The following is a 27,212-nucleotide window of genomic DNA, read 5'->3' as shown; positions in this document are numbered from 1 at the left end:
AAACAAAAGATAAGTTTAAAGTCACCATTGGTGATTCTTTTTGAGTCATTACAATTTTAAGAATTTGACTTAATCGTTGATCTCACTACCTATTTAGCTAGTTATTTATTAAATCATAGCACAACTTAGAGCCAGGGTGGTCTCCACAGTTCAGAGTGTGGGGACAGAAATCCCACCCGTTCCCGTGAGGAATCCCTCCATCCCCGCCTGTCCCCGTGAGGAATCCAGTCCCCGCCTGTCCCTATAAACTTCAGAAATAGTTAATTAAAGGCTCTGGTAGAGACCCATTTACAAATAAGCAAAGACAATTTATTAATTTGGAAATATTAATTGGGAAGAATACATACTTTGTAAATGGGTTTCTACCAGAGCCTCTAATGTAAATATAAAATAGAAATACTCAGCAGATGAGAGGACTCCCCCCCCCCCCCCCCCCAAGCTTTCAGCTGAGGACATCCTCTGCAGTTGGCCGGCGGTCCCTTTTGCCAAGCTTGGCAGACAGCAGTAGCTGGCACCTCAGTGGCTTATGGATGCTGCGCTTGGTGGAGGGGAGTTCTGGTCGTCTCCAGAGGAGGTCCTCTGCTGGCGGTGCTTGGGGATCCCCACCAGCCACAGCAAGGGTCAGCAAGTACTTCAACACTGTAGAAATAAAACCAGAAATGCATTTCCTTTTCTTTTGAACACAATACAAAGACATCTGCTATATACATTTCCCAAAGTAAACATAGTTTAGTCAATAAATTCTGTTTTTTACCTTTGTTGTTAGATTGAACTGAAAAGCTAAAAACCAAAAGGTAATAATAAATATTAAAAATCATTTTAAAAACGGCTAGAATAGGAGCAACTAGGCTAAAAATAAAAATAGGAGCAGAGACTGCTCGATCTCCTATGGAGATTTGTACGAATCCAGGCTAAGAAATGGAACGGGCCGTCTAAAGAAAGATAACGCCCCCCCCCCCTCCAATGCCGAAAAGCAAAAATTCTGAGAAAGTGCAATAAACTTGAAAGGACAAAGCCTACAGGAAAGCTCCCCAAAAAGCATTTAAATAATCACTTGCCAGATGTGGGGTCTGAATACACAATGCAAAACATCCCTGCTTCTCCCAACTAACTGAGCTGCACTTCTTCGCAGGGCAGCGGTCCCTGCCTTTTCTGCCCCCCTCCTGTCTCCTGAGTGCCGCACTTCTTCGCAGGGCAGCGGGCCCTGCCTTTTCTGTCCCCCTCCGAGGCTCCCACAAGACTCTACCTCTCCCAAGTGTTGCACTTCTTCACAGAGCAGCAGGCCCTGCTCGCTCCACATGGCTGACCCAAAGCCTTGCCTCCGACATCAGCTCTGACGTCGGGGGAAGACTTCCGGGTCAGCTACGTGTGGTGTGCTGGGAGCAGAAGGGCAGGAAAAGAAGATGAGCCACTTGGCTCGCGCTGCTTCCCAACCCCGCGGGATCCCCGAGACCAGGAGGGCATTCCCCATGGCATCCCCACGACCAGAAGGGGCGTCCCTACGGGATCTCCGTGACCCGAAGAGGGATCCCGTGGGTCCCGCGGGATTCCCGTGCAGCTCTCTACTTCACAGGAAGTTTTGATGCCAATGAGGCTTTGCACCTGAACACCTTAGCCAGTGCTGTGGCGGTGGGAGGGTTTTGTCTGAGGCTTTTCCTCTCCGTGGGGGCTTTTTAGCTCATGTTGTAGGATGTTTGTACCTTCCACTCAATCATTATAAATGTTATTGTTGATAATTTGGATTTTTTTTCACGCATTCTGAGTTTTGATACTCCTTACATTATGGGCCAGCAAACGGAGCATCCCCTCCTGAGGAAGCTGTTGTGACACTCGGGAGGGGGGGCAGCTCTATGCACAATGTTGGGGAGTGATACTATTATGCAATAATTCAATACAACATAAAGTGCAACCTGAGGAATCTTCAATATTATCCATCACGGCTGAGGGGAGATATGATTGACATCCACAAAATCCTGAGTGGAATAGAATGGGTACAAGTGGATCAATTTTTCACTCCATCAAAAATTACAAAGACTAGGGGGACACTCGATGAAGTTACAGGGAAATACTTTTAAAACCAATAGGAAATACTTTTTCAGTCAGAGAATAGCTAAGCTCTGGAACATGTTGCCAGAGGATGTGTTAAGAGTGGTTAATGTAGCTGATTTTAAAAAGGTTTGGACAAGTTCCTGAAGGAAAAGTCCGTAGTCTACTGTTAAGACAGACATGGGAGAAGCCACTGCTTGCCCTGGATCAGTAGCATGGAATGTTGCTACTGTTTGGGTTTTGGTCAGGTACTAGTGACCTGGATGGCCAAAAAGAAGCAGACCAGCAGATAATAGCAAAACACTATTTAAAATAGGCACCTGATGTGGGCACATTTTGCCTCAACAGGCTGTGTCAACAGGCTGTTAATATGAATATATACAAATTAAAACCAAATAATGAGCATTGTATTGATAAATAATACAAATAAACCAGCATCTATGTCCCCTCCCCCTACCCTACCACTTCTTGCTTGCATCTCTTCCTCCCTTTCCACCTTCCTTTCTGATCTTGGTCACTTTCTTACACACACACACCCTTTATGTGTCCAGCATCTATCTCCTCTCCCCTCCACCTTGTGGGTACAACATCCATGTCGCTTCATTTCCCCTCACCACCACTACTTTTGGTCCATCATCCATGTCCCCTTCTCTCCCCTCTCCCTTCTTCGAGTCTGCCCTCTCTCAGTCTGACTGCCCCCCTGACATCTTCCTCCCATCCTGCCTCTGACCCAATAACCTCCCTTCTTCCCTGCATGAGACTGGCCTCTGATAAACCAACCCGCCTTACCAGCGGGCCCTTCCAAAGCAGCAGTGACAGTCAGCCCACAGAGGCTTTGCAGTAAACAGGCTGCTTGTTATTTGTTTGACATTTACATTGTGATGTTGTTGCCCCATGTTTAAAAAAAACAAACACTGACCCCTGGCAAGTAAGCTTCCTTAACTAGTGAGATGGAAGTGATTGGGTCTTCAGCTGAATTAATAGCTGATTAAGAAGCATCGGAGGGTTCAGGCAAAATAGAGAAGGTGTCAACAGGGATGGAGGAGAGCAGGAGGAAAGAGAACTGAAGGGAAAGATAGTTGAGGGGAGACCAGAGAAGGAGAAAGAGGACTTCACCTGGGTAATATGGGAAGAAAGGATGAAGATTATGCATACCTGAGAAGTGTGAGGAAGGTTGCATGGAGAGTGGTGGAATATGTACTCACTAGGTACTTTCAACTCAACATTTATTATCCCTCAAAAAGAAAATTATTAGATTAGCGGGACTATATGGTAAGTGCATTTTGACCTTGGTGATAAATTTAGGAATTTTGAATCACCATTGTTGCTCATGTTTGTGTTCCATGACAGAATCTCTCCAGATTTCTAGGTTTTGTAATGAGCCATTTAAGAAAGGTTTATGGCCAGGAGTTTTCAACCTTTTCCTGAAAGTAGGTTATGAATAGGAATATAGCTGTTGAAATGTATCTATCATAATGTGATAATATTCAAGGGTTTCTGTTGCCTTCTTTTTTCAGGTCTAACTAAATTTAAAAAATGGCTTCTGATCCATCAGTGGAGCTATTTGCAAAAGTAATAGAGAATCAGACGCTGCAGACCGCCAAAATTATGGAAGAGCAGCTTGATAGAGAGCTTGAGAAATTGGACAAGATAGATGAAGATGAATTAGAACGTCTCAAAGAAAGAAGGTTGGAAGCTCTCAAGAAAGCACAGCAACAGAAACAAGTAATTTTCTTGCCAAGTTTTGTGTGCATAATTTGAGTAAGCAAAGTTAACTAGTAATTGTATTGTAAATACTTTTTAGCAAATCTAGGAAAAGGTACCGTAATTGTTCTGAGTTAGAAACGAGCACAGGAACAGCTCTATTCTTTATCACCTCTCCAGACTGGAAAAGCTATGCTTCCCTATCCTACCTCAGTCTGCTCTCAGTCTCCAGCAGGTGTGATAAGCTATTGCAGTCTTCCCTCTTTAGTGTTAGGGCTGTTGGAATTTGTGTAGTGGCCTTCTTGTCCCCATCTGGTGCCAGACTGAGCTTGGGGGAACCCTGTTTGGAGGTCCATCCGACCTCGGGAGTGTCACACTCGACAGGTCACAAGTTGAGTCCCTCCCCCCTTCCTCTAATTCCCCAAAATTTTGTAGAGGTGCCTCAGCTGTTGTAAGCCTTGCCACTGATACCAGCAATATAAATTTGCTGTAAGATTCAGGGATAATAATTACAGTCCTGAGGTCAGAAATAGGCTATGATATCAAATCATTCAACTGACCCACATTGGTAACAAAATTAATGGAGAGTGATCAAAATAAAGTTTATAAAAATACTCAGATGTGGAACTCTGTAAGGAAGGCTTGAATACCTCCCTTGGGTGAAGAGTTCACCTTCCAGTCATTGTTGTTTTATAAAAACTTTGATCACTAACTCCACAGAATATTGCTTGATTCAGTCTCAAAAAACTTTCATAATAAAGATTTTTAACGTATTTGAGAGTCACTGTGTGTTGTACTATGTGCTGAAATAACACTTAGCTTAAGCAGGACTTGGGGGTCCCAACCAGCAAGGCATATAACTTAGTGAGCCAATGGAATCTGTTCTGTAAAACAAAAAATCCTGAGGTAGTGCCAGTCTGAAGGGATCCTTCCCTTGTCTATTACTGCTTTTTTCTTGTTAACTGGCACTTTTTCTACAGCTAGGTCACATATTGCACAATGAACACTTTTAAAGGGAAAAATTCTCGTGCTTCAGATGTGAGGTAACTTTGACTGGCTTGTGCTTGTGGTGTGCAGGCCGCTGCGAAGGGGAATCCTCGTCGGCTTCGGGTGCTGACGAGCAAGGTTCCCCTTCAAGTACCTTGCGCACTGACAGCGGGGAAGCCCGGGCTTCCCTCGCAGCCCATGCAGGAATTTTCTCAGCTGCCGACGGGCAAGGGAAATAAGGTTTCCTTTACCGTTGAAGCTGTTGGGGATTCCTTTACCACTGCTGCTAGTTTGCCTGCTTTAGCGGCTGGGAAGATTTAGGCTTCTCAGCCGCTACAGGCCTTGGAGGGGTCTTTTTCGGTGGGATCTACTCCATTTTTGGCAGGAAGCTCCTCCATCTTGTCTGCAGCCTCAAGTGACCTTCCCCCTATATTGGAGAGACAGGGACAGGTTTCTGCTTGGTCCTGGCTTTGGCAGCGAGTCTCATTTGGCCGTCGGGAGGGAGGGGGGGGTTTCCCCAGATTTTGTTTTTGCCTTGTGCAAGGCTTATTTACAAACAGCCTAGGGTCCTGCTTCCATCTCGGGGGGGGGGGGGGCAGTCCTTCTGCATCCACTCCAGTTTGGCCCCCTCAGCTCTGGTCTCATCCCCATCTCCTCTTCCTCTCGTCCAAGCAGCCGTGGGTCTCTTGGGGTGAAGATTTATTGTATGAGAAGCAGTTTTTGTTGGATGAGGACCTGGACCCTTTGGGAGACTACCAAGATCCTCACAAGCTGCCGTTATTGGCGGCTTTGCGATTCTGTCTGGTGGTGAGGATGCGTCCATGGTACAAATTTTTCAGTAGGAAGAGCTCCAGGAGCTGATTCTTCAGGTCTCCTCGGTGTTGCACTTCGAGGAAGATGCGAAGGAGCCCCCTTGTGTTGTGGACTCTCTGCTTCAAGGGATCCGCTCTGCTTCGTGCTCTTTTCCTATGCATCAGGATATTCGGGATATTGTCCTTGTGCAGTAGAAAGCGCCGGAGGCACCCTTTCATTTTACACGCTCTATGGCTCGCCTGTATCCCATCCCAGAGGAGGATAGGGATACTTTGAAGTTGCTGGTGGTGGCTGAGGTGGTCTCTGTCATTGCGAAGCGGCATACAGTGCCCATCGCAAGCCTTACGGGACTGAGGAGCATAGGTTAGAGGCCCTTCTTAAGCTGAATTTTGATGTCTCTGCCTTAGGGGTCCAAGTGGTGATTTGTGGTGGTCTGGTGGCTTGGGCCTGTTGTCGGTGGGCTGAGCATGTTCTTGACCGTGAGTCAGATGACTGGTCCTTGGTGGAACAGGTAGTAGCCAAAATTTGAGATGGCTGCCTCTTATCTCTCTGATACCCAGTATGACTTGTTGTGGCCATCAGCCAAGTACACGGCTCTCGGGGTGGCCACGCGTTGTACCTTGTGGCTTCGGGCTTGGTCGGCAGATGCGGCATCTAAGGCCATTTTGACAAAATTTTCCCTTTCAGGGGTCTTTTTTGTTTGGCGAGGATTTGGACAAGTTGTTTCAGACCCAGTCTTCCTGAAGTCCGGGCCCACCCGCCTGTGTGGGGTAGCGTTGCTCGGGGGCGTTTGCGTGATTTTTCTCAGGTATTGCCCTGGGCATGGGGCTGCTTCCTTTCCGGCCTCGGGAGTTTCTTGGGCCCGTTTCTTTCAGCACATGTAGTCCTGTTGGTGGGGGCGGGGGCGGCGTGATTCCTCCGCCGGCTCCTCCACCGCCCAGCCCGCCCAATGACCCCTTGCCATTGCCTCCTTGGTTCGGGTGGGTGCTCGGTTGCAAGTGTTTTTTATCAGAGGGTCAGAGGTGATTTGGGACAGTTATGCTCTGGAGTTTTCCCGCTCGTTACCAGATCACTTTCACTTTTCGCCAGACACTTCAAAGATTGCTAGATCTCAGAGCAGTAGTGCCCGTGCCTCCGCAGGAGTGTGGCACCGGCCAGTATTCGATTTACTTCATGATGCCCAAGAAAGAGGGGACTTTTAACCCATCTTGGATCTGAAGGGGGTCAACAGGGCTCTATGAGTTCTGTCTTTTCACATGGAGACCCTAAGATCTGTCATTCTGGTGGTTCAGCCGGGGGAATTTTTGACCTCTCTCAATCTGATGGAGGCTTACTTGCATGTTACAATTCATGCCTCCCATCAGTGGTTCCTTCGCTTTGTGCTCTTGGGACAGCACTATCAATTTTGTGCACTTCCCTTTGGTCTGGCCACAGCTCCTTGGATGTTCACCAAGATTATGGTGGTCGTGGCAGCGGCCTTGCGCAAGGAGGGCAATCTGGTTCACCTCTATCTGGATGACTGGTTGATCCGAGCAAAGTCATTTCAGGAGAGCACCCGGTTTACAGCTTGGGTTGTGGAGTTCCTACAGTCACTGGGATGGATTAGTCAACCTGTCCAGGAGCTGGTTGACTATCTCAGCATCTGGAGTACCTTGGTGTTCTTTTCGACACCAGCTTGGGGAAGGTCTTCCTGCCGGTGGCTCGAGTATTCAAGTTAGTCGCAAATTCGCCTTCTGCTGGGCTCAGGGTTTTCTCCAGGTCCTGGGGTCGATGGCGGCTTCACTAGACATGGTTCGGTGGGCCTGGGCTCACATGCACCCACATCAGTATGCTCTGCTTCAGCGGTAGTCGCTTCAGGTGCATGATCTGGACTCTCCTGTTCCTTTTCAGGGGTTAGTTCATTGCAATCTCTGTTGGTGGCTTCAGTCTTCCAATCTGGTGCAGGGTGAGAGTCTGGATCAGCCCCAGTGGACAGTTCTTACGGACGCCAGACTCCTCAGTTGGGTAGCTCAGTGTCTTGGTTGCTCAGCTCAGGGCAGCTGTTTTCCAGAGGAGGCACTTGGTTCATCAATTTTCTGGAGACCAGAACCATCCGGCTGACGTTGCTAGCATTTCAGACCTTGTTGACGGACAAGTCTGTTCAGGTTCTCTCAGACAATGCCACGGTGGTAGCGTATGTCAATCATCAGGGGCGAACCAAGAGTCGGCTCTGCTCATGGCCTAGGCAGAGTTGCATCTTCTGGACATCTCTGCTTCCCACGCAGAGGAGTGGAGAATGTTCAGGCGGACTTCCTCAGTTGTTACATGCTAGATCCCGGAGAGTGGTGTCTCGGTCCAGCCTTTGAGTTGGTTGTGCAGACTTGGGGTCAGCCGGTCATGGACCTGATGGCCACAAGTGTCAATGCCAAAGTGCCCAGGTTCTTCAGTCGGCACAGGGATGTTCAGGCCGAGGGATGGATGCTCTGGTATAGCCTTGGCCGACAGCAGGCCTCCTGTACGTGTTTCCTCCGTGGCCAATGGTAGGCAGAGTTCTTCGTCGCATTACTTGGCATCCTGGCCATGTGATCCTGGTGGCCCAAGCGCTTGTGGTACTTGGATCTGGTTCCTCATCTTGTAGCAGATCCTCTTACACTGCCCTTCTTTTCCAACCTTCTGACTTAGGGTCCCATTCCCATGTTCAAACCAGGTCCCTTTTGTTTTACGGCTTGGTTCTTGAAAGAGAATACCTAGGTAAGAAAGGTTATTCAGATAGTTATCTCCACTCTTGTGGTCCCAGATACTTTCCATTTCTAGGGCTTATGTGTGTGTGGTGTATATTTGAAGACTGGTGTGCAGCGCGTGGGGTGGTTTCCTTTCGGGTCTCTTTGCTTAACATCTTGGAGTACTTGCAGAATGGCCCGAATAGGGGCCTGGCCTCGTCTTCCCTCCGGGTTCAGCTGTCAGCTTTGTTGGCATTTCGCAGTTTGTTGCAGGGTAGGCACTTTACATCTATTCCGGACATGGTTCACTTTTATAGGGCGGCCAAATTGCTAAGGTCTCCGGTGCAGCCTTCGGTTCTGGCTTGGGATCTCAATCTGGTACTGTCCGTGCTTGTGCGCCTGCCTTTTGAGCTCCTGGATTCCTGCTCGGTGAAGGGCATTACCTTTTAAAGTGGTCTTTTGGTGGCCATCTCTTCTGTGAGATGCGTTTCTGAGCTGCAGGCTTTCTCTTTTAGGCCTCCCTTCCTGGAGTTCTCTAGGAAGCGGGTTGTGCTGCGCCATGTTCCTTCCTTTCTGCCGAAGGTCTCGCCTTTTCATGTCAATCAGTCCGTGGTTCTCCCTGTCTTGGGTAGTCGGGAGGGCTCTTCTGAGCAGAGGCAGTTGTGCAAGTTGAATGTCTGTCGGGTCCATTGCTCTTATGTTCAGCGGACCCAGGAGTTCCGAAAGTCGGATCATCTTTTTGTTCTCTTATCAGGTCCTCGTAAAAGGGATGGTGCTTCCAAGGCTACCATTGCACGCTGGATCAAGGATACTATTACTTCTGGATACCTTCTTCAGAAGAAGCCTGTTCCAGAATTTCTCAAGGCTCATTCCACTCGGGGTCAGGCAACTTCTTGGGCGGAGTCTTCTCTGGTGCCTCCGGTGGGTATCTGTAAAGCTGCAGTTTGGTCTTCTTTGCATTCCTTTGTGTGACACTACCGTGTGGATGTTTAGGCACGTCGGGATGTGGTGTTTGGTGAGTGTGTTTTGGTGGCAGCCCTCCAGGGGTCCCACCCATGATGGGTACTACTATGGTACATCCCATCAGTGAAGCTGTACCAGTCTGGGGAGGTGTTAAAGAAGGAGAAATTAGGCTCTTACCTGCTAATTTTCTTTCTTTTAGACTCTCCAGACCGGTACAGTACCCTACCCTATCTGTTGTTCTTGCGGGTTTTCGCATGAAGAGTGGGCATTTTTCTGCAGGTTCTAATATTTTTTAGGGCCAGGGAGATCAAAAGAACAGCGACTTTGGCGTAGCTGTCGAGCTGTGGGGACCTTTACTGAAGGGGCTTTATCTATGCATCTTCCAACATTATTGCTCTATGTTCATTGTTACATAGTAACATAGTAGATGACGGCAGATAAAGACCTGAATGGTCCATCCAGTCTGCCCAACCTGATTCAATCTAAAGATTCGTTGGATTGGGGTTTTTTTCTTCTTCTTCTTCTTACCTATTTCTGGGCAAGAATCCAAAGCTCTGCCCGGTACTGTTCTTAGGTTCCAACTATTGAAGTCTCCATCAAAGCTCACTCCAGTCCATCTACACCCTCCCAGCCATTGAAACCCTCCCAGCCCATCCTCCACCAAACAGCTATATACAGACACTGACCGTGCCAGTCTGCCCAGAACTGGCCTTAGTTCTTCAACATTTACTATTATTTTCTGATTCTAGATCCTTTGTGTTCATCCCACACTGTTTTGAACTCTGTCACCGTTTTCATCTCCACTACCTCTCTAGGGAGCGCATTCCAGGCATCAACCACCCTCTCCATATAAAAGAATTTCCTTACATTGCTTTTGAGTCTACTACCCTTCAACCTCAAATTATGTCCTCTGGTTTTACCATTTTCCTTTCTCTGGAAAAGATTATGTTCTACGTTAATACCTTTCAAGTATTTCAACGTTTGAATCTTATCTCCCCTGTCCCTCCTTTCCTCTAAGGTATATATATTCAGGGCTTCCAGTCTCTCCTTGTATGTCTTTTGTCACAAACCTATCATTTTTGTCGCCCTCCTCTGGATCGCTTCAAGCCTTTTTGTTCCTTCGCCAGATAGGGTCTCCAAAACTGAACACAATACTCCAAGTGGGGCCTCACCAACAACCTGAACAGGGGCATCAACACCTTCGTTCTTCTACTGATTACGCCTCTATTTATACACCCCAGCATCCTTTTGGCAGCAGCCACCGCCTTGTCGCACTGTTTTTTTTCCCTTTAGATCTTCAGACACTATCACCCCCCAAGGTTCCTCTCCCCTTCCGTGCATATCAGCCTCTCTCCTCCCAGCATATATGGCTCCTTCCAATTGTTAATCCCCAAATGCATTATTGAATTCTAGTTGCGAGATATTTCTTTTATTTTAGTTAAAAAAAATAAATACATTTTTTCTTCTTCCGTTTGTTTTCCGGGACAGGCCCGCTCGGCCCACAGCCCGAGGGCTTCGATTTTGCGGCGGCTATTTTTCCTTCTATGTCCCGGCCTGTCATGGGCTTCAAGAGGTCAGCGCACGATCTCTCTTATGGACCCTCACGGATGCTGCCTCAAGTGCCTTGGTCCGAAACATCATCCTAGGTCGTGCCTGCCTTGCTAAACACTTCAGCCTCGTGCTTTCAAGCGTCGTTTTATTTTGGTGGACAAGCTCTTCGAGATGGAGTCTTCTACTGATCCCTCGACTTCGAAGGCGTCTTCGGCCTCGACTCCCATCGAGGCTCCTTCTACGCCTACTGCTTCCACCTCGAGCCTCGTCCAAGTCACCAGGTTCCTTTGATGCCGAAGCTTCATCTTCGACTCATGCTGCCTCGACGTCCTCGAGTCCTTCTCGAGGCAAAGCATTGGCAGACCAGCTATCTTTCTTGTCTTTCCTTTGTTGGATGGCTGTGGACTTGAATCTTCAATTAGATGCTGGCTCAAAATACTCTAAGGAGTATCTAGAAGTCATGCATCTTCCTCAACCTCCGGCAGAGTCTCTTAAGCTTTCACTTCATAAGCTTTTGAATCAGACTTTTGGTCGATGCATGGAGACACCTTTTTCCATACCAGCTATTCCAGGAAAATTGGACTCTAGGTATAAAACTGTGCATCGCAAAGGATTTGACAACACTCAGTTATCTCATCAATCCCTCCTTGTTGAGTCCTCCTTAAAGAGGTCCCATTCTTCCAAGGTTTATGCCACCGTTCCTCCTGAAAGGGAAGGGAAGACTATGGACAAATTCAGACGTCGCATCTATCAAAATGCTATGATGTACTCTAAAGTCCTCAATTATAATTTTCAATTCATCACTTATTTTGAATTTCTGATTTCTTTATTGCCAAAGTTCTTGCATTTTTTGGAGACTCAAATTCACTTACTGCTTCTTTCTCTCAACTCCGGTTGCATCTCCTCCAGTCATCTTATGATGCATTAGAGTTGTCTACTTGAGCAGCTGCTTGCTCTGTGGCTATGTGTTGTCTTGCCTGGCTTCGTACCATCGATATGGACCCTAATCTTCAAGACTACTTAGCTAACATTCCTTGTGAGGGCAATGACCTCTTTGATGAATCTATTGAGGTAGCCACCAAGAAATTGTCTGACCATGAGAAATCTTTTGCTTCAATTGTTAGACCTAAGCCAAAGCCAGCTCCTGCCAAGCCTGCACGCCCTGCTCTTAACTATCAACGGCATTATGCTCTAAAGCTGGCTCCATACACTCACCCTCCTCTTAAGAAACAGCAACCTCAGAAACAGCATAGACCCCAACCTTCTGCTGCACCTAAGGCTTCTCAGCCTTTTTGACTGTTTAAAACAGAGAATAACCTCCACCGTTCTGACTGTCTCATTTTCCCTCCTATAGGAGGACGTCTCCATCATTTTTACGACTGATGGACGTTAATTACCTCCGACCTCTGGGTGCTTAACATACTAAGAAAAGGATACTCTTCATTTCACTCAGGTTCCACCAGATCTTCCTCCAAGAGAGTATCCTTCCAATCCATCCCAAACCGCCCTTCTTCTTCAGGAAGCTCAAGCTCTGCTTCATCTCCATGCCATCGAACCAGTTCCCTTGGAGCAGCAAAATAGGGGTTTTTACTCCCGTTACTTCCTTGTTCCGAAGAAGACGGGCGATCTGCGACCCATTTTGGATCTCAGGGCTCTCAACAAATTTCTAGTCTAAGAAAAGTTTCGAATGTTGTCCCTGGCATCCCTTTATCCCCTTCTCGAGCAGAACGACTGGTTATGCTCTCTGGATCTCAAGGAGGCCTACACTCATATTCCCATTCATCCGGCCTCCCGTCAGTACATCAGATTTTGGGTGGGGAATCTGCATTATCAATACAGAGTACTACCATTTGGCCTGGCCTCGTCTCCCAGAGTGTTCACCAAGAGCCTGGTAGTGGTAGCAGCAGCTCTAAGGAATCATGGTCTTCAGGTGTTTCCCTACCTTGATGACTGGCTCATCAAGGATTCCACATCTCAAGGGGTTATTGTAGCGACCCAACAGACTACCTGGCTCCTCCAAAGTTTGGGATTCGAGATCAATTTTCCCAAATCTCAGCTTCAACCCTCACAGACTCTACATTTCATTGGAGCTGTTCTGGACACTGTCCAACTCAGAGCATTCCTTCCACAACAACGTCTGGAAGCTCTACTTCAACTCTGTCATACAGTGTCTTCCCCATCTTCCATCTCAACGAGACACATGATGGCACTCCTAGGTCACATGGCCTCCACAGTACACGTGACTCCTTTTGCCAGACTTCACCTCAGAATTCCTCAGTGGACCCTGGCATCTCAATGGACGCAGATTTGCGATCCTCTTTCTCGACACATCAAAGTCATTCCTTCTTTGAAGCAGTCTCTCCGTTGGTGGATGCTCTCTTCCAATCTTTCCAGAGGCTTGCTTTTTCAAACGCCCCCTCATCAGAAGGTCCTCACGACAGACTGTTCGACCTACGCTTGGGGCTCTCATCTCGATGGTCTCCGTACTCAAGGCCTCTGGACCAGTACGGATCGTCAGTGTCGTATCAATCAGTTGGAAGAGCGATCCTCAAAGCTCTCCATGCTTTTCAACATCTACTTCACGACACAGTAGTCCTCATTCGGACGGACAACCAAGTCGTCATGTATTATGTCAACAAACAAGGAGGGACAGGGTCTGCCTCCCTTTGTCAAGAAGCTCTGGAGGTTTGGGACTGGGCAATCTGCCACAACACCTTCCTCAAAGCTGTCTACATTCAAGAGGCAAAGAATTGCTTGGCGGACAACTTGAGTCGTCTACTGCAACCTCACGAATGGACTCTCCATTCCTCACCTCTTCATCACATTTTTTCACAGTGGGGAACGCCACAGATAGACCTCTTTGCAGCTCCCCACAACTACAAACTGCCTCCGTTCTGCTCCAGGATATACTCTCCTCACCGCCTCGAGGCAGATGCTTTTCTTCTGGAATAGACAAATCTTTTCCTCTACGCATTTCCTCCATTCCCTCTCATTCTCAAGACTCTGGTCAAATTGAAGAATGATCATGCCACCATGATTCTAATATCTCCTCAGTGGCCGAGACAACCCTAGTACTCACTTCTACTTCAACTCAGCAGCAGGGAGCCATACATTCTACCAGTTTTTCATTCTCTGCTTACACAGAGTCAAGGATCTTTGCTTCATCCCAACCTGCAGTCTCTACACCTGACAGCTTCATATCTCTCAACATAACCCCTCTTCAGTTTTCTCAATCTGTAAGAGATGTTTTAGAAACTTCTAGGAAGCCTACCACTAGGCTAGACTAGTGAATTAATATATTAATAGATTTGGGCTCGAGAAATTTGGAGATAGAGCATATCATGCGTAGTTTATAAAAGCATATTTTAACTGTATTACTAATATGGTCGTGAAATGAAAGTTTATCATCAACGATGACACCTAAGATTTTTAGAGAAGACACTAACTCTAAGGAGATATTGTTAAGAACAAAAGGAGTGCTCAGGAGGAGATCCTTTTTCCAAGAGAAAAGCATTGATTTAGTTTTTTGAATGTTTACGGCTAGTTTGTTAGAAATGAGCCAATTTTTTATTATCTGAAGTTTCTTATTGATTGCATTTATTTCTTCAATGTTTTCTGGATTTAACGGGTATAGAAGTTGTATATAGTCCGCGTAAGTGTATGTGGTGAAGCCTATTGATTGACAGATGCTCAGTAATGGAGAAAGGAAAATATTGAACAATAAAGGGGAGAGAATGGAACCCTGGTTGGCTTCTCTGCTAGCTATCTGAACTGAGGAGACGCGCCCTGTGGTGGGCGGGAAGGCAGTCGCGCGGTGCGGGCGACTCAAAACTTCGAGTTTCTTCAAGCAAGTCTGCTTGTGAGGCATCCGCATCCGGGCTCCATCGATGACGTCACCCATATGTGAGAATAGCTGCCTGCTGTCTCTGGATAACACCTGTTATCCCAGGACAAGCAGGCAGCATATTCTCACACATGGGTGACGTCACCGATGGAGCCCCGCAGCGGATAACCTCGAAAGCAAACTTGCTTGAAGATCTCGAGCTTTCGAGTGCTGCACCGCGCATGCGCGCGTGCTTTCCCGCCCGAACTAGGGGGCGCATTTCCTATGAGGATCCTCAGTTCAACGTTTTCCGCGGATCTGAGAAGACTCGTTCATCTCGCTCCGCAGCGTTGTGCCTTCTCTCACCGCGGTTGGATATTTATTTGTTTGGTCGCTGTGCGTTTCTTTTTCTTTCTTTTTCTTCAAAAAAAAAGAATTTTTTCTGGTTTCTTTTTCTTTCGTGTCGCCGGGCGCGGAGACTCGGGGCTTAGGCCCAGTCTCTTTTCTCCGGAGCGGACTTTATTTTTTCTATGTCCTGGCCCTTGACCGGGTTCAAACATTGCTACCAGTGCGGCAGGACGATTTCTATCACCGACCCTCATAGTCGGTGTATGGTCTGTTTGGGTGCCACTCACAACTCCGAGGATTGTGTTCGCTGTCTTACCCTTCAGCCTCGCGCCTTTCGCCTCCGCTGTGATCGGTTTTTACAACTTTTCCCCATGGAGCCTGATAAAGCCTTGGCCTCGACTGCTTCAACACCTTCGGGACCTAAGACCTCGACATCGGGGGTGACTATGGGCGGTAAGACCTCGCCCTCGACGCCTGCCCCAGCCTCGGCCTCGAAGACCTCAGGGTCCTCGGCCTCGAAGGCCTCCTCGATCCCGTCCTCAAAGCCTGCGACTGGGAATAAGTCTCCTGCTTCCTTTTCAGGTACCATACCCAAGAAGCCTCCAGAGTCTCTGTCCATGCTACCCGGGGCTCCGGGTGTGACTCTGTCCTCGAGGCCTTCTGCTAAGCGTGCCTTCAAGTCTCGGGAATACTCTAAATCGAGGTCGCCCTCCTTGGAGCGCACAGGAGCACCTATGAGACAGAATCCTTTGGTCTCGGTGCCAATGTTTGAAGATATGCTCAAGTCCATCTTGACTACCCAAATTTCCTCAATTGTGGCTCAATTGGTCCCGTCCTCAACTTTGCCTTTGGTGGGCCAGCCTGAGCAGCAGCCTGAGACCCTGGTGCAACATCCATGGGGCAGGTCTCGCAAGAGAGTTTCTTCGTCTGGCTCCTCACCGGATCTTCCTTCCAGATCCTCTTTGCCTCGTCCGAAGCATCGGTCGAGGCCATCAACACACTTCGCTTCGAGGAGCTCGACACATTGGGAGTCTTCTTCGAGGCAGATGCCTCGTTCTGAGGTCAGAGTCGCCTTGTCCCCTCTATCTTCGAGGCATTCGAGGTCAAGGACTCCTCCCTCGAGACCTTTGCTTCGGGGTTCCTCTCCTCCGGCTTCGAGGCATTCCACTCCTCAAACTCCGAGGACGTCTCCGTCGAGGAGTCTGAAGAGGAAGCATTCATTCACTCCGTCGCAGACTGGGAGTGGTGCTTCTTCCGTGATAATGTGCTTGGAGCCGGAGCCGGTGTCTCAGTACTCCCGTGAGGCTTCCCCATCTTATTCGGCGGCTCCTCGGTCCCGGTCTGCCTCTCCTGAAGGAGCTTCATCTTCGAAGTTGTCCTCGTTTGCCAAGTTTGTCTTTGACATGGGGCAGCCTCTTCATTTGGACTTGCACTTGGATTCCAAATATACCCCAGAATACTTGGCAGACATGGAGCTTTCACATCCTCCCAAGGAGACATTGAGGTTGCCCATGACTCCGGTACTGAAGCAGACCTTCATACGCAATATGGAAACTCCTTACTCTGTCACGGCTATTCCATCAAAGCTGGAGTCTCGATATCGCACGGTCCCCTATAAGGGCTTCGAGAAGTCTCAACTCTCCCACCAATCTTTGGTGGTTGAGTCCTCCCTCAAGAAAGCTCATCCATCTAAGGTTTCTGCAACTGTTCCTCCTGATCGCGAAGGTCGCACCATGGACAAATTTGGCCGTAGGTTATATCAAAATTCAATGATGGCTAACAGGATATTAAACTACAACTATGTTTTTACATCCTACTTCAACCATTTTTTGGAGATGTTGCCATCCTTCTATCCAGACCTGTCCAAACACCGACTGTCTGAATTTAAACAGATTCTTCAAACCCTTTCCCAGTTGAGGCTTTTTATGTTGCAGGCGTCTTATGATGCCTTTGAGCTTTCTTCGAGGGTGTCGGCTTTTGCGGTGGCCATGCGTCGCCTTGCCTGGCTCCGCATAATCGACATGGACCCTAACCCGCAGGACCGTCTCGCCAACTTGCCTTGTCAGGGTAATGAGTTGTTCGATGACTCGATTGAAGCTGCCACCAAGAGACTCTCGGAGCATGAGCGCTCGTTTGCTTCCCTGCTCCGGTCAAAGCCTAAACCGTCTACTGCTCGGGCTTATAAACCACCGGCTCGTCGTTATCCTATGAAGACAACTCCTGCCTTTTCTAGGCCTCCCCCCTCGACGTCCTCCACAGCATTAACGTCCTCAGAAGCCTCGGACGCCTGCTGCCACCAAATCGGCTCCGTCTTTTTGACGTTCCGGTCTTGAGCCTTCCATCCTCCCTCCCAAATTCTCCTCTGCCCATTGGAGGTCACCTTTCCCTGTTCTCTTCCCATTGGGAAAGTATCACATCGGACCTCTGGGTGCTGACAACTATCCGCGAGGGATACTCTCTGCACCTGATTCAGGTGCCCCCAGATCACCCACCAAGAGAGTCTCATTCCAGTTCCTCGCAACTCCCCCTTCTTTTTCAGGAGGCTCAGACACTTCTTTGCCTGCGAGCGATGAAGGAGATTCCTCCTTCCCAACACAATCTCGGGTTTTACTCCAGATACTTCCTGGTGCCCAAGAAGACGGGATTTGCGACCCATTCTGGATCTTCGAGCCCTCAACAAATTTCTAGTCCTCAACAAATTTCTAGTCAAAGAAGTTTCGCATGCTCTTGTTGCCGATCTTGTACTCCCTCATGGATCAGGGGGATTGGATGTGCTCACTGGATCTCAAAGAGGCTTACACTCATATCCCTGTTCATCCAAACTTTCGCAAATATCTCAGATTCAAGGTGGGGAATCTCCATCTTCAGGTTCTTCCCTTCGGCCTGGCAGCCTCCCCCAGAGTGTTCACCAAGTGTCTAGTTGTGGTGGCGGCGGCTCTGCGCTCTAGAGGTCTTCAGGTGTTTACCTACCTCGACGATTGGCTTATCAAGGCCCCTTCTATTCCAGAGGTTATTTCAGCGACCCATCAGACTATTACATTTCTTCAAAGTCTGGGGTTCTATGTCAACTTTCCCAAATCTCAATTGGTTCCAGCCCAGTCTCTTCAATTTATTGGCATGACTCTGGATTCTGTCAGCATGAGGGCTTTCCTTCCACTGAATCGTCAAGAGACCCTCTTTCGACTCTGCCGGCAGGTGTCTTCTCTTCCCACCCTCTCTGCCCGTCAGATGATGGTTCTGCTCGGTCACATGGCTTCTACGGTTCATGTGACCCCCCCTTGCCAGACTTCACCTTCGCATTCCTCAGTGGACCCTGGCGTCTCAATGGCAACAAGCTCTGGACCCGCCTTCTCGTCGAATAACGGTGACTCCTTTATTGAAGAATTCTCTCCGCTGGTGGATGCTCTCTTATCCCAGGACAAGCAGGCAGCATATTCTCACACATGGATGACGTCACCGACGGAGCCCCGCAGCGGACAACCTCGAAAGAAAACTTGCTTGAAGATCTCGAGCTTTCGAATGCTGCACCGTGCATGTGCGCATGCCTTCCCGCCCGAACTAGGGGGCGCATCTCCTGTGAGGATCCTCAGTTATTCATTTTCCGTGGAGCTGAGAAGACTTGTTCTCCTGGCTCTGCAGCATTTGCCTTCTCTTCACTGCAGCTGAATTTCTTTTGGTCGCTGTGCTCTGGGTTCATTCCCTTTTCTTTTTTTCTTCTTCGTTTTTAAAAAAAAAAAATAAATAAATAAATAAATTTTTTATTTTGTTTCTTTTTGTTTTCGTCCGGTCTGAGGGCTTAGGCCTAGGTCCTCTACTCTTTTCTGGTATGGACTTTATTTTTTCTATGTCCCAGCCTGTGGCCGGGTTTAAACGTTGCTACCAGTGCGGCAGGACGATTTCTATCACCGACCCTCATAGTCGGTGTATGGTCTGTTTGGGTGACAGTCATCGTCCAGAGGATTGTGTTCGCTATCTGACCCTTCAGCCTCGTGCGAAAGGTTTATTCAACTCTTCAACATGGAGCCTGAAAAAGCCTCGGCCCCGACTGTCTCGATGCCTTCGGGACTAAAGGCCTCGTCATCCGGGACATCCTCGGGCGCGAAGCTCTCGCCCTCTGCTTCGGCCTCGGCCTCGAAGACCTCAGGTTCCTCGGCCTCGAAGGCCTCCTTGATCTCGTCCTCGAAGCCTGCATCTGGGGGTAAGTCTCCTGCTTCCTTTCCAGGTACCATGTCCAAGAAGCCACCAGAGTCTCTCTCCACGCTAACCGGGGCTCCGAGTGCCACTCTATCCTCGAGATCTTCTGCGAAACGTGCCTCCAAGTCTCGGGAATACTCTAAATCGAGGTCACCCTCCTTGGAGCACACGGGAGCACCTGTACCACAGAATCCTTTGGTCTCGGTGCCGATGTTTGAAGATATGCTCAAGTCCATCTTGACTACACAAATTTCTTCCATTGTGGCTCAGTTGGTCCCTTCTTCGACCTTGCCTCGGGTGGACCAGCCTGAGCAGCAGCCTAAGACCCTGATACAGCATCCACATGGCAGGTCTCGCAAAAGAGTTTCTTCCTCTGATTCCTCGCCGGATCTTACCTCTAGATCCTCTTTGCCTCATCCTAAGCATCGGGCGAGGCCGTCGAAACACCTCACTTCAAAGAGCTCGAGGCATTCGGAGGTTTCTTCGAGGCACCTCCCTCGCTCTGAGACGAAGGTCGCCTCTTCTTTGTCTTCGAGGCATTCGAGGTCGAGGAACCCTCCCTCGAGGTCTTTGCTTCGGGATCCTTCTCCTCCAGCTTCTTCATTTAGACTTGCACTCAGATTCCAAATATACCCCGGAATACTTGGCAGACATGGAGCTTCCACATCCTCCTAAGGAGACCTTGAGGCTACCCATGACACCGGTGTTTAAGCAGACCTTCATCCGCAATATGGAAACACCTTACTCGGTCACGGCTATTCTATCAAAGCTGGAGTCACGATATCGCACTGTCCCCTGTAAGGGTTTTGAAAAGTCATAACTCTCCCACCAATCTTTGGTGGTGGAATCCTCCCTCAAGAAGGCTCATCTATCTAAGGTTTCTGCAACTGTCCCTCCGGGTCGTGAAGGACTTACTATGGACAAATTTGGTCATAGATTATATCAGAATTCTATGATGGCGAACAGGATATTAAATTACAACTATGTCTTTACATCCTACTTTAACCATTTTTTGAAGTTGTTGCCATCCTTTTATCCAGACTTGTCCAAGCACCGTCTGTCTGAATTTAAACAGATCCTTCAAACTCTTTCCCAGTTGAGACTTTTTATGTTGCAGGCATCTTATAATGCTTTTGAGCTTTCTTCGAGGGTGTCCGCTTTTGCGGTTGCCATGCGTCGCCTTGCATGGCTCCGCATAGTCGACATGGACCCTAATTTGCAGGATCGACTTGACAACTTACCTTGCCAGGGGAATGAGTTGTTCGACAACTCGATTGAAGCTGCCACTAAGAGACTATCGGAGCATGAACGCTCTTTTGCTTCCCTGCTCAGGTCAAAGCCCAAACCATCTTCTGCTCGGGCGTATAAACCGCCAGCTCGTCGTTATCCGATGAAGACGACTCCTGCCTTTTCTAGGCCTCCTCCTCGACGTCCTCAACAACATCAACGTCCTCAGAAACCTCCGACGCCTGCTACCACGAAACCAGCTCCATCTTTTTGACGTTCCGGTCTTGAGCATTCCATCCTCCCTGCAAAATTCTCCTCTGCCCATTGGAGGTCGCCTTTCCCTGTTTTCATCATGTTGGGAAAGTATCACATCGGACCTCTGTGTGCTGACAATTATCCGCGAGGGATACTCTCTGCGCCTGATTCAGGTACCCCCAGATCACCCGCCAAGAGAGTGTCATTCCAGTTCCTCGCAACTCCCCCTTCTTCTTCAAGAGGCTCGAGCGCTTCTTCGCCTTCGAGAGGTGTAGGAGATTCCTCCTTCCCAACACAATCTCAGGTTCTATTCCAGGTATTTCCTGGTGCCCAAGAAGACGGGGGATTTGCGACCCATTCTGGATCTTCGAGCCCTCAACAAATTTCTAGTCAAAGAGAAGTTTTGCATGCTCTCGCTACCAACCTTGTATTCCCTCATGAATCAGGGGGATTGGATGTGCTCACTGGATCTGAAAGAGGCTTATACTCATATCCCTGTTCATCCAAACTTTCGCAAATATCTCAGGTTCACGGTGGGGAACCTCCATCTTCAATACAGGGTTCTTCCCTTTGGCCTTGCAGCCTACCCCAGAGTATTCACCAAGTATCTAGTCATGGTGGCTGCAGCCCTGCACTCTCGAGGGCTTCAGGTGTTTCCTTACCTCGACGATTGGCTTATCAAAGCTCCTTCTCTTTAAGGGGTTACGGCAGCGACCCATCAGACTATTTCTTTTCTTCAAAGTCTGGGATTCCATGTCAACTTTCCCAAATCTCAGTTAGTTCCAGCCCAGTCCCTTCAGTTTATTGACGTGACTCTGGACTCTGTCAGCATGAGAGCGTTCCTACCATTAAATCGTCAAGAAACCCTCTGCCGGCGAGTGTCTTCCCTTTCGACCCTCTCTGCCTGTCAGATGATGGTTCTGCTCGGTCACATGGCGTCTACGGTTCATGTGACCCCCCTTGCGAAACTTCACCTTCGCATTCCTCAGTGGACCCTGGCATCTCAATGGCAACAAGCACTGGACCCACCTTCTTGCCATATAACGGTGACTCCTTTGTTAAAGAAGTCTCTCTGCTGGTGGATGCTCTCTTCCAATCTTTTCAGAGGTTTGCAGTTCCACAGTCTTCCTCATCAGAAAGTGCTCACGACAGATTCGTCCACCTACGCGTGGGGAGCCCACGTAGATGGTCTCCGTACGCAAGGGTTGTGGACACCGGCAGATCGTCAGTGTTATATCAATCTGTTGGAACTCGGAGCGATTTTCCTTGCTCTCAAAGCTTTTCTTCATCTTCTTCACGACCAGACAATCAAGTGGCCATGTATTATGTCAACAAACAGGGAGGGACGGGATCTCACTCCCTTTGTCAGGAAGCTCTCAGGTTGTGGCCATGGGCGATTTCTCACAACATCTTTCTCAGAGCTGTCTACATACAGGGTCAACAGAACTGTCTGGCAGACAAATTGAGTCGTTTGCTGCAGCCTCACGAATGGGCACTCAAATCCCCCACGCTTCGTCAGGTATTTGTTCGCTGGGGTACCCCTCATATAGACCTGTTTGTGTTGCCCAGCAACTTCAAATTCCCTCTGTTTTGCTCCCGCATTTTCTCGCCTCGTCGCCTCGAGGCGGATGCCTTTCTTCTGGACTGGAGGAATCAGTTTCTCTATGCCTTCCCTCCATTTCCTCTGATTCTCAAGACTCTTGTCAAGCTGAAGTCGAAGCATGCCACTTTGATTCTGATAGCTCCTCGGTGGCCCAGACAACCGTGGTACTCCCTTCTACTTCAACTCAGTATCAGGGAGCCTCTACTTCTACCTGTTTTTCCTTCTCTACTCACTCAGAGTCAAGGGTCCTTGCTTCATCCCAATCTGCAGTCTCTACACTTGACAGCTTGGTACCTTTCTGCGTAACAGACTCTTCTCAATTCTTTCGGTCTGTTCAAGATGTTTTTCTTGCTTCCAAGAAGCCGTCCACTTGTCAATGTTATGGCCAGAAGTGGACTAGGTTTTCTTCTTGGAGTTCCACTCATCAGCTTCTTCCAAGATCTTCCTCCTTAGCATCAGTGTTGGACTATTTGCTTCACTTGTCCCAATCGGGCCTTCAATCTGCATCTATTCGAGTTCATCTCGGTGCTATTGCTGCTTTTCATCAGCTTCTGGATGGGAAACCTCTCTCTGCGCATCCCTTGGTTTCCAGATTTATGAAGGGGCTTTTTAATCTTCATCCACCTCTTAAACCGCCTCCTGTGGTTTGGGATCTTAATGTGGTTTTGGCTCAACTGATGAAACCTCCTTTTGAACCTCTTGACAAGGCTCATCTCAAGTATCTCACTTGGAAAGCTGTGTTCTTGATTGCCCTCACTTCTGCTCGACGAGTTAGTGAGCTGCAAGCTTTGGTTTCGGACCCACCTTTCATGATTTTTCACCATGATAAGGTAGTCCTTTATACACATCCTAAATTCTTGCTTAAAGTTGTTTCTGAATTTCACATCAACCAATCTATTGTTCTGCCAGTCTTTTTTCCAAAGCCGCATTCTCATCCTGGAGAGGCGGCCCTTCATACTTTGGATTGCAAACGTGCCTTGGCTTTCTACCTCCAACGCACTCAACCTCACAGAACATCTCCTCAACTCTTCATCTCTTTTGATCCGAATAGGTTGGGTCGCCCTATCTCGAAGCGTACCATCTCCAACTGGATGGCTGCTTGCATCTCTTTCTGCTATGCTCAGGCTGGTCTTCCTCTATAAGGTCGAGTGACGGGCCACAAAGTTCGAGCTATGGCGGCGTCTTTAGCTTTCCTCAGATCAACTCCTATTGAGGAAATCTGCAAGGCTGCCACTTGGTCCTCGGTTCATCCAGGAGGGATGGCCATTTTGGCCAATCTGTTTTGCAAAATCTTTTTTCTTAACTGCCAACTTCCCTACATTCATTTTTCCTTAGCTTGGAGGTCACCCATGTGTGAGAATATGCTGCCTGCTTGTCCTGGGATAAAGCACAGTTACTTACCATAACAGTTGTTATCCAGGGACAGCAGGCAGATATTCTCACAACCCTCCCACCTCCCCTGGTTGGCTTCTCGGCTAGGTATCTGAACTAAGGATCCACACAGGAGATGCGCACCCTAGTTCCGGTGGGAAGGCACGCGCAGTGCAGCACTCGAAAGCTCGAGATCTTCAAGCAAGTTTGCTTTCGAGGCTGTCCGTTGCGGGGCTCCGTCGGTGACATCACCCATATGTGAGAATATCTGCCTGCTGTCCCTGGATAACAACTGTTACAGTAAATAACTGTGCTTTCTAACCCTTCAGCAATGTCACTCACAAACATATTGAACAGGATTGGCCCTGAGGGACTCCACTACTCACCTTTCCTTCCTCCAAGGGACTTCCATTAATCACCACCCTCTAGCGTCTTTCCGTCAACCAGTTTCTAATCCAGGTCTCCACTTTAGTTTCTAACTTCAGCCCTTCAAATTTGTTCAAGAGCCTCCTATGAGGAACCGTGTCAAAGGCTTTGCTGAAATCTAAGTAAATTACATCTAGCATATGTCCTTGATCCAGCTCTCTGGTCACCCAATCAAAAAATTTAATCAGGTTCGTTTGACAAGATTTACTTTTAGTAAAACCATGTTCCTCGGATCCTGTAACTCATTAAATTCTAAGAAATTCACTATCCTTTTCTTTCAGCAAAACTTCCATTATTTTTCCAATGACTGAAGTGAGGCTTACCGTTGCTTCTGTTTGGAGCATTGTTACTGTTATACTTAGCCAAGCAGAACTAAAACATTGCTATTTGGAAGACTGCGGTAGGCTAGGGAAGCATAGCTATTTCTACTATAGCCAAAAGATTTGCCTGTCTCCACCTGCTGGTCATGATGAGCTATTACCCTTCAGTGAAGTTGTACCAGTCTGGAGAGTCTAAAAGAAAGAAAATTAGCAGGTAAGAACCTAATTTCTCCTTCTAGGTAGCTGTAACACTTTTCTTTGGTAAACTGTCTTATTTGTTATTATGTCAGTAGGTAATTCTGTTTTCTTTGGTAAACTGTCTTATTTGTTATTATGTCAGTAGGTAATTCTGTTTTCTTTGTCATCGGCAGCAGATAAATCCAGAGACAAGTGGGTTATGACCATCTACCAGCAGGTGGAAATAAGAGAACACAAAAGCTAAGCTCTGTCATATACAGGATGGTAAGCTTCCTAGTGAGGCAGTATTCTCTACCTCACTGCTGGTGGATAGATGGTCTCTCACAACCTCCTTGTCTTGGCTGTTTTGCTTCTGTTCTGAGTTTCTCAGTTCAATGAATCTGGAGGTGGTGCCTACTTTAAGGCATCTACACTTGGTGATGCCAGGTCCCTCCCCCACACCCCAACCTCCCTCCATGCCACTGCCCCATTCTCCCTCCTCACAAAAAAAGTGCACCTTAAGGCATCTTCTAAATGCTTGTTGCCCAGTTTGAAGAGAACTGGATCATTTCTTAGCCACTACAAACCTCTTCAGGTCTGTCATCCTTTTTTAAGTTTTCTTTTTTTAAGTTTCTTTTCCTTTCTATCTTTGCTGGGACTATAAAGTGCTGCTCTCTCACTGGGATGTGAAGAGGAGCAGCAGAGTACAGTTCAAGATGTTCTTCAGGATCAGAGCCTTCAGATTTGGCGTTGGTGGTGACGGGCCCATTGGGTTCCCACACAGCAGTCTTGTAGCTCAGCCACTAGCAGCCATGTTTCAAGCTCTGCAGGTGAGAGGTCTCCCTGCTGATGTATCAGCTCACTAATTTCAATGCCTGTGCCTCTTTCTTAGGGTTACTAGACGTCAGGGAAAACCTGGACATATCCTCTTTTTAGAGGACTGTCCGAGCTCCTGGATGGGCTTTTCAAAACCCGGCATTTGTCGGGGTTTTGGAAAGTCCTGACAAGTTCCGGTCACATATGGAGGGCCTATGAGCATGCATGGATGACGTTACCTACATCCGCACATGCTCTAAGCCATCCAGACGTGAACGGAGCTCGTTGCAAAAGAGAGGAGGCTTGCCGGGGGGCGTTACCGGGCAGGGATGGAGGTGGAATGGGGTGGGATTGTGTCCAGGGTTTTCCTTTGTAAAATATGGTAACCTTACTCTTTCTCCTATGAGCTTGGACACTTCGGGCTCTCGGAGTTTATCTTGGGCATTTTTTTTAAGGTCCCCTCTTCCAAGGAGGTGCTTTGCCTCAAAATCATAGTCCATGTTTTTGCTACTCCTTTCCAGAGCTTTCTGTAGGGTCATTATGTGATTCCTCTTGGCATTTCTGTCTGCTGGTATTCCTGCATCTAATTATGCTGCCTGACTGTAACTCAGGACCTTTATAATAATATGAAACAACCTAAAAGAGGGGTGGTTTAATTGAAAAATTGGGGAGAATGGTGGTGGTTAGTCACAATGAGTTTTAAAAACAGATTTGCTTTCTCTGTTCTATGGTGAAAAATAAGAGCGTTTTCTGAGTTAGCTTTTTCTGTTACTGCAGTAGAATTGTATCAATTTGAACTGGATATATTTTTGAGGTCAGTTAACTTGCTCATCTGGTTAGCTGTAATGATGAATAGGCTGGATCGTATTGCTGATCATATGTATGTCAGTTCTCATATCAACTTCATGTTTGTAGTCTTATTTTTCAGTGTAAGATCTATATGTCTGTGCTGCAACTTACTGTTTCTTGGCATAGGACCTTGATCGCAGGAGCCAGCTCTTTGGATGCTCTAGTGCCTCCATTATTGAGCAAATGTCTTCACTTTGTCCACATATGGGTAAATATGATGATTTAAGCACCCTCAATCATTATGAAATATTGGCTCCTTTCACGGCAACCGTGCACAGCTCCCATTTATAGCATTGAACACAACCCCTTGTCTGGTTGTTGGGTATAGCCCTATCTCTCAGGTGTACATTCTTCACTAGCTGCCGAGTAAGACACCATTCTTGGATGTTGTGTGCGTATCCTTAGAGGAGGACGTGCGTGTCTTCTTCCCTGAGGTCTACCTAGGCTTTGAACACTGCTCATCCTTTGCATCATGGAGTACACTCCCTTATCTCCTCTGTCTGCTCTGGCAGCCCAGGTTAGGTTTGTTCGATACCGAACTTTGGCAAACTATAGTAGTTTAGTTCTTATGCACTGAGTGAAACAGGTCTCGCTCTTTGGAGGCCTGGTGCACAGTTTTCTGGTCATTCCTTTGGTGGGGCAGATAGTGCTGTCTGGGGTAGAGCTCCTTCGGTTGGGCAGTCCTTCTGTTTCTTGGAGACGGCAGTTGTATTTTGTCCCATCCTTCAATTCATTGTAGGATGGTGGACCACTTGGCTTGGTATCTTGTTCTTTTTATGTTCTGTTCACTGTCCTGCCCTACTGAGGACTGCTTTGCTACATCCCACTTGTCTCTGGATTCATTTGCTTATGATGACGAGGAAGGAAAAATTGTCATACTGATTATTTTCTTTCTGTTTTGTCACAGCAGATAATCCAGAGTACCACCCTTTTTTGTTTCTTTAGGCTCTCCTTTTGCTCTGTAAGATTGGTCCAGCGGGATGACTTGATTGGACTGGATGTCGGCTAGCGGAGCTGTGAAGAGAGAGTTCTTAGCTGAC

At 47.9% G+C, this 27,212-nt stretch overlaps 1 protein-coding gene across 3 annotated transcripts in view; it reads left to right on the top strand.

Annotated features, from left to right (window-relative positions):
* Nucleotides 1-27,212, top strand: part of TXNDC9 (thioredoxin domain containing 9) — a 67,139-nt gene that overhangs the window by 425 nt on the left and 39,502 nt on the right. For 2 of the 3 annotated variants that reach the window (XM_033950656.1, XM_033950655.1), the window contains exon 2: nucleotides 3,564-3,771. In XM_033950656.1, coding sequence (XP_033806547.1) covers nucleotides 3,583-3,771 — 189 coding nt within the window. In that variant the 5' untranslated portion in view covers nucleotides 3,564-3,582. Of the gene's footprint in view, nucleotides 1-3,159; nucleotides 3,319-3,563; nucleotides 3,772-27,212 lie in introns of those variants that run through there. The other variant, XM_033950657.1, reaches the window with a different exon arrangement.

Source organism: Geotrypetes seraphini, chromosome 6 (assembly GCF_902459505.1).
Source record: "Geotrypetes seraphini chromosome 6, aGeoSer1.1, whole genome shotgun sequence".
NCBI lineage: Eukaryota > Metazoa > Chordata > Amphibia > Gymnophiona > Dermophiidae > Geotrypetes > Geotrypetes seraphini.
Note: the sequence above shows the minus strand (reverse complement) of the source record. Positions and strands in the feature narration are given on the sequence as shown.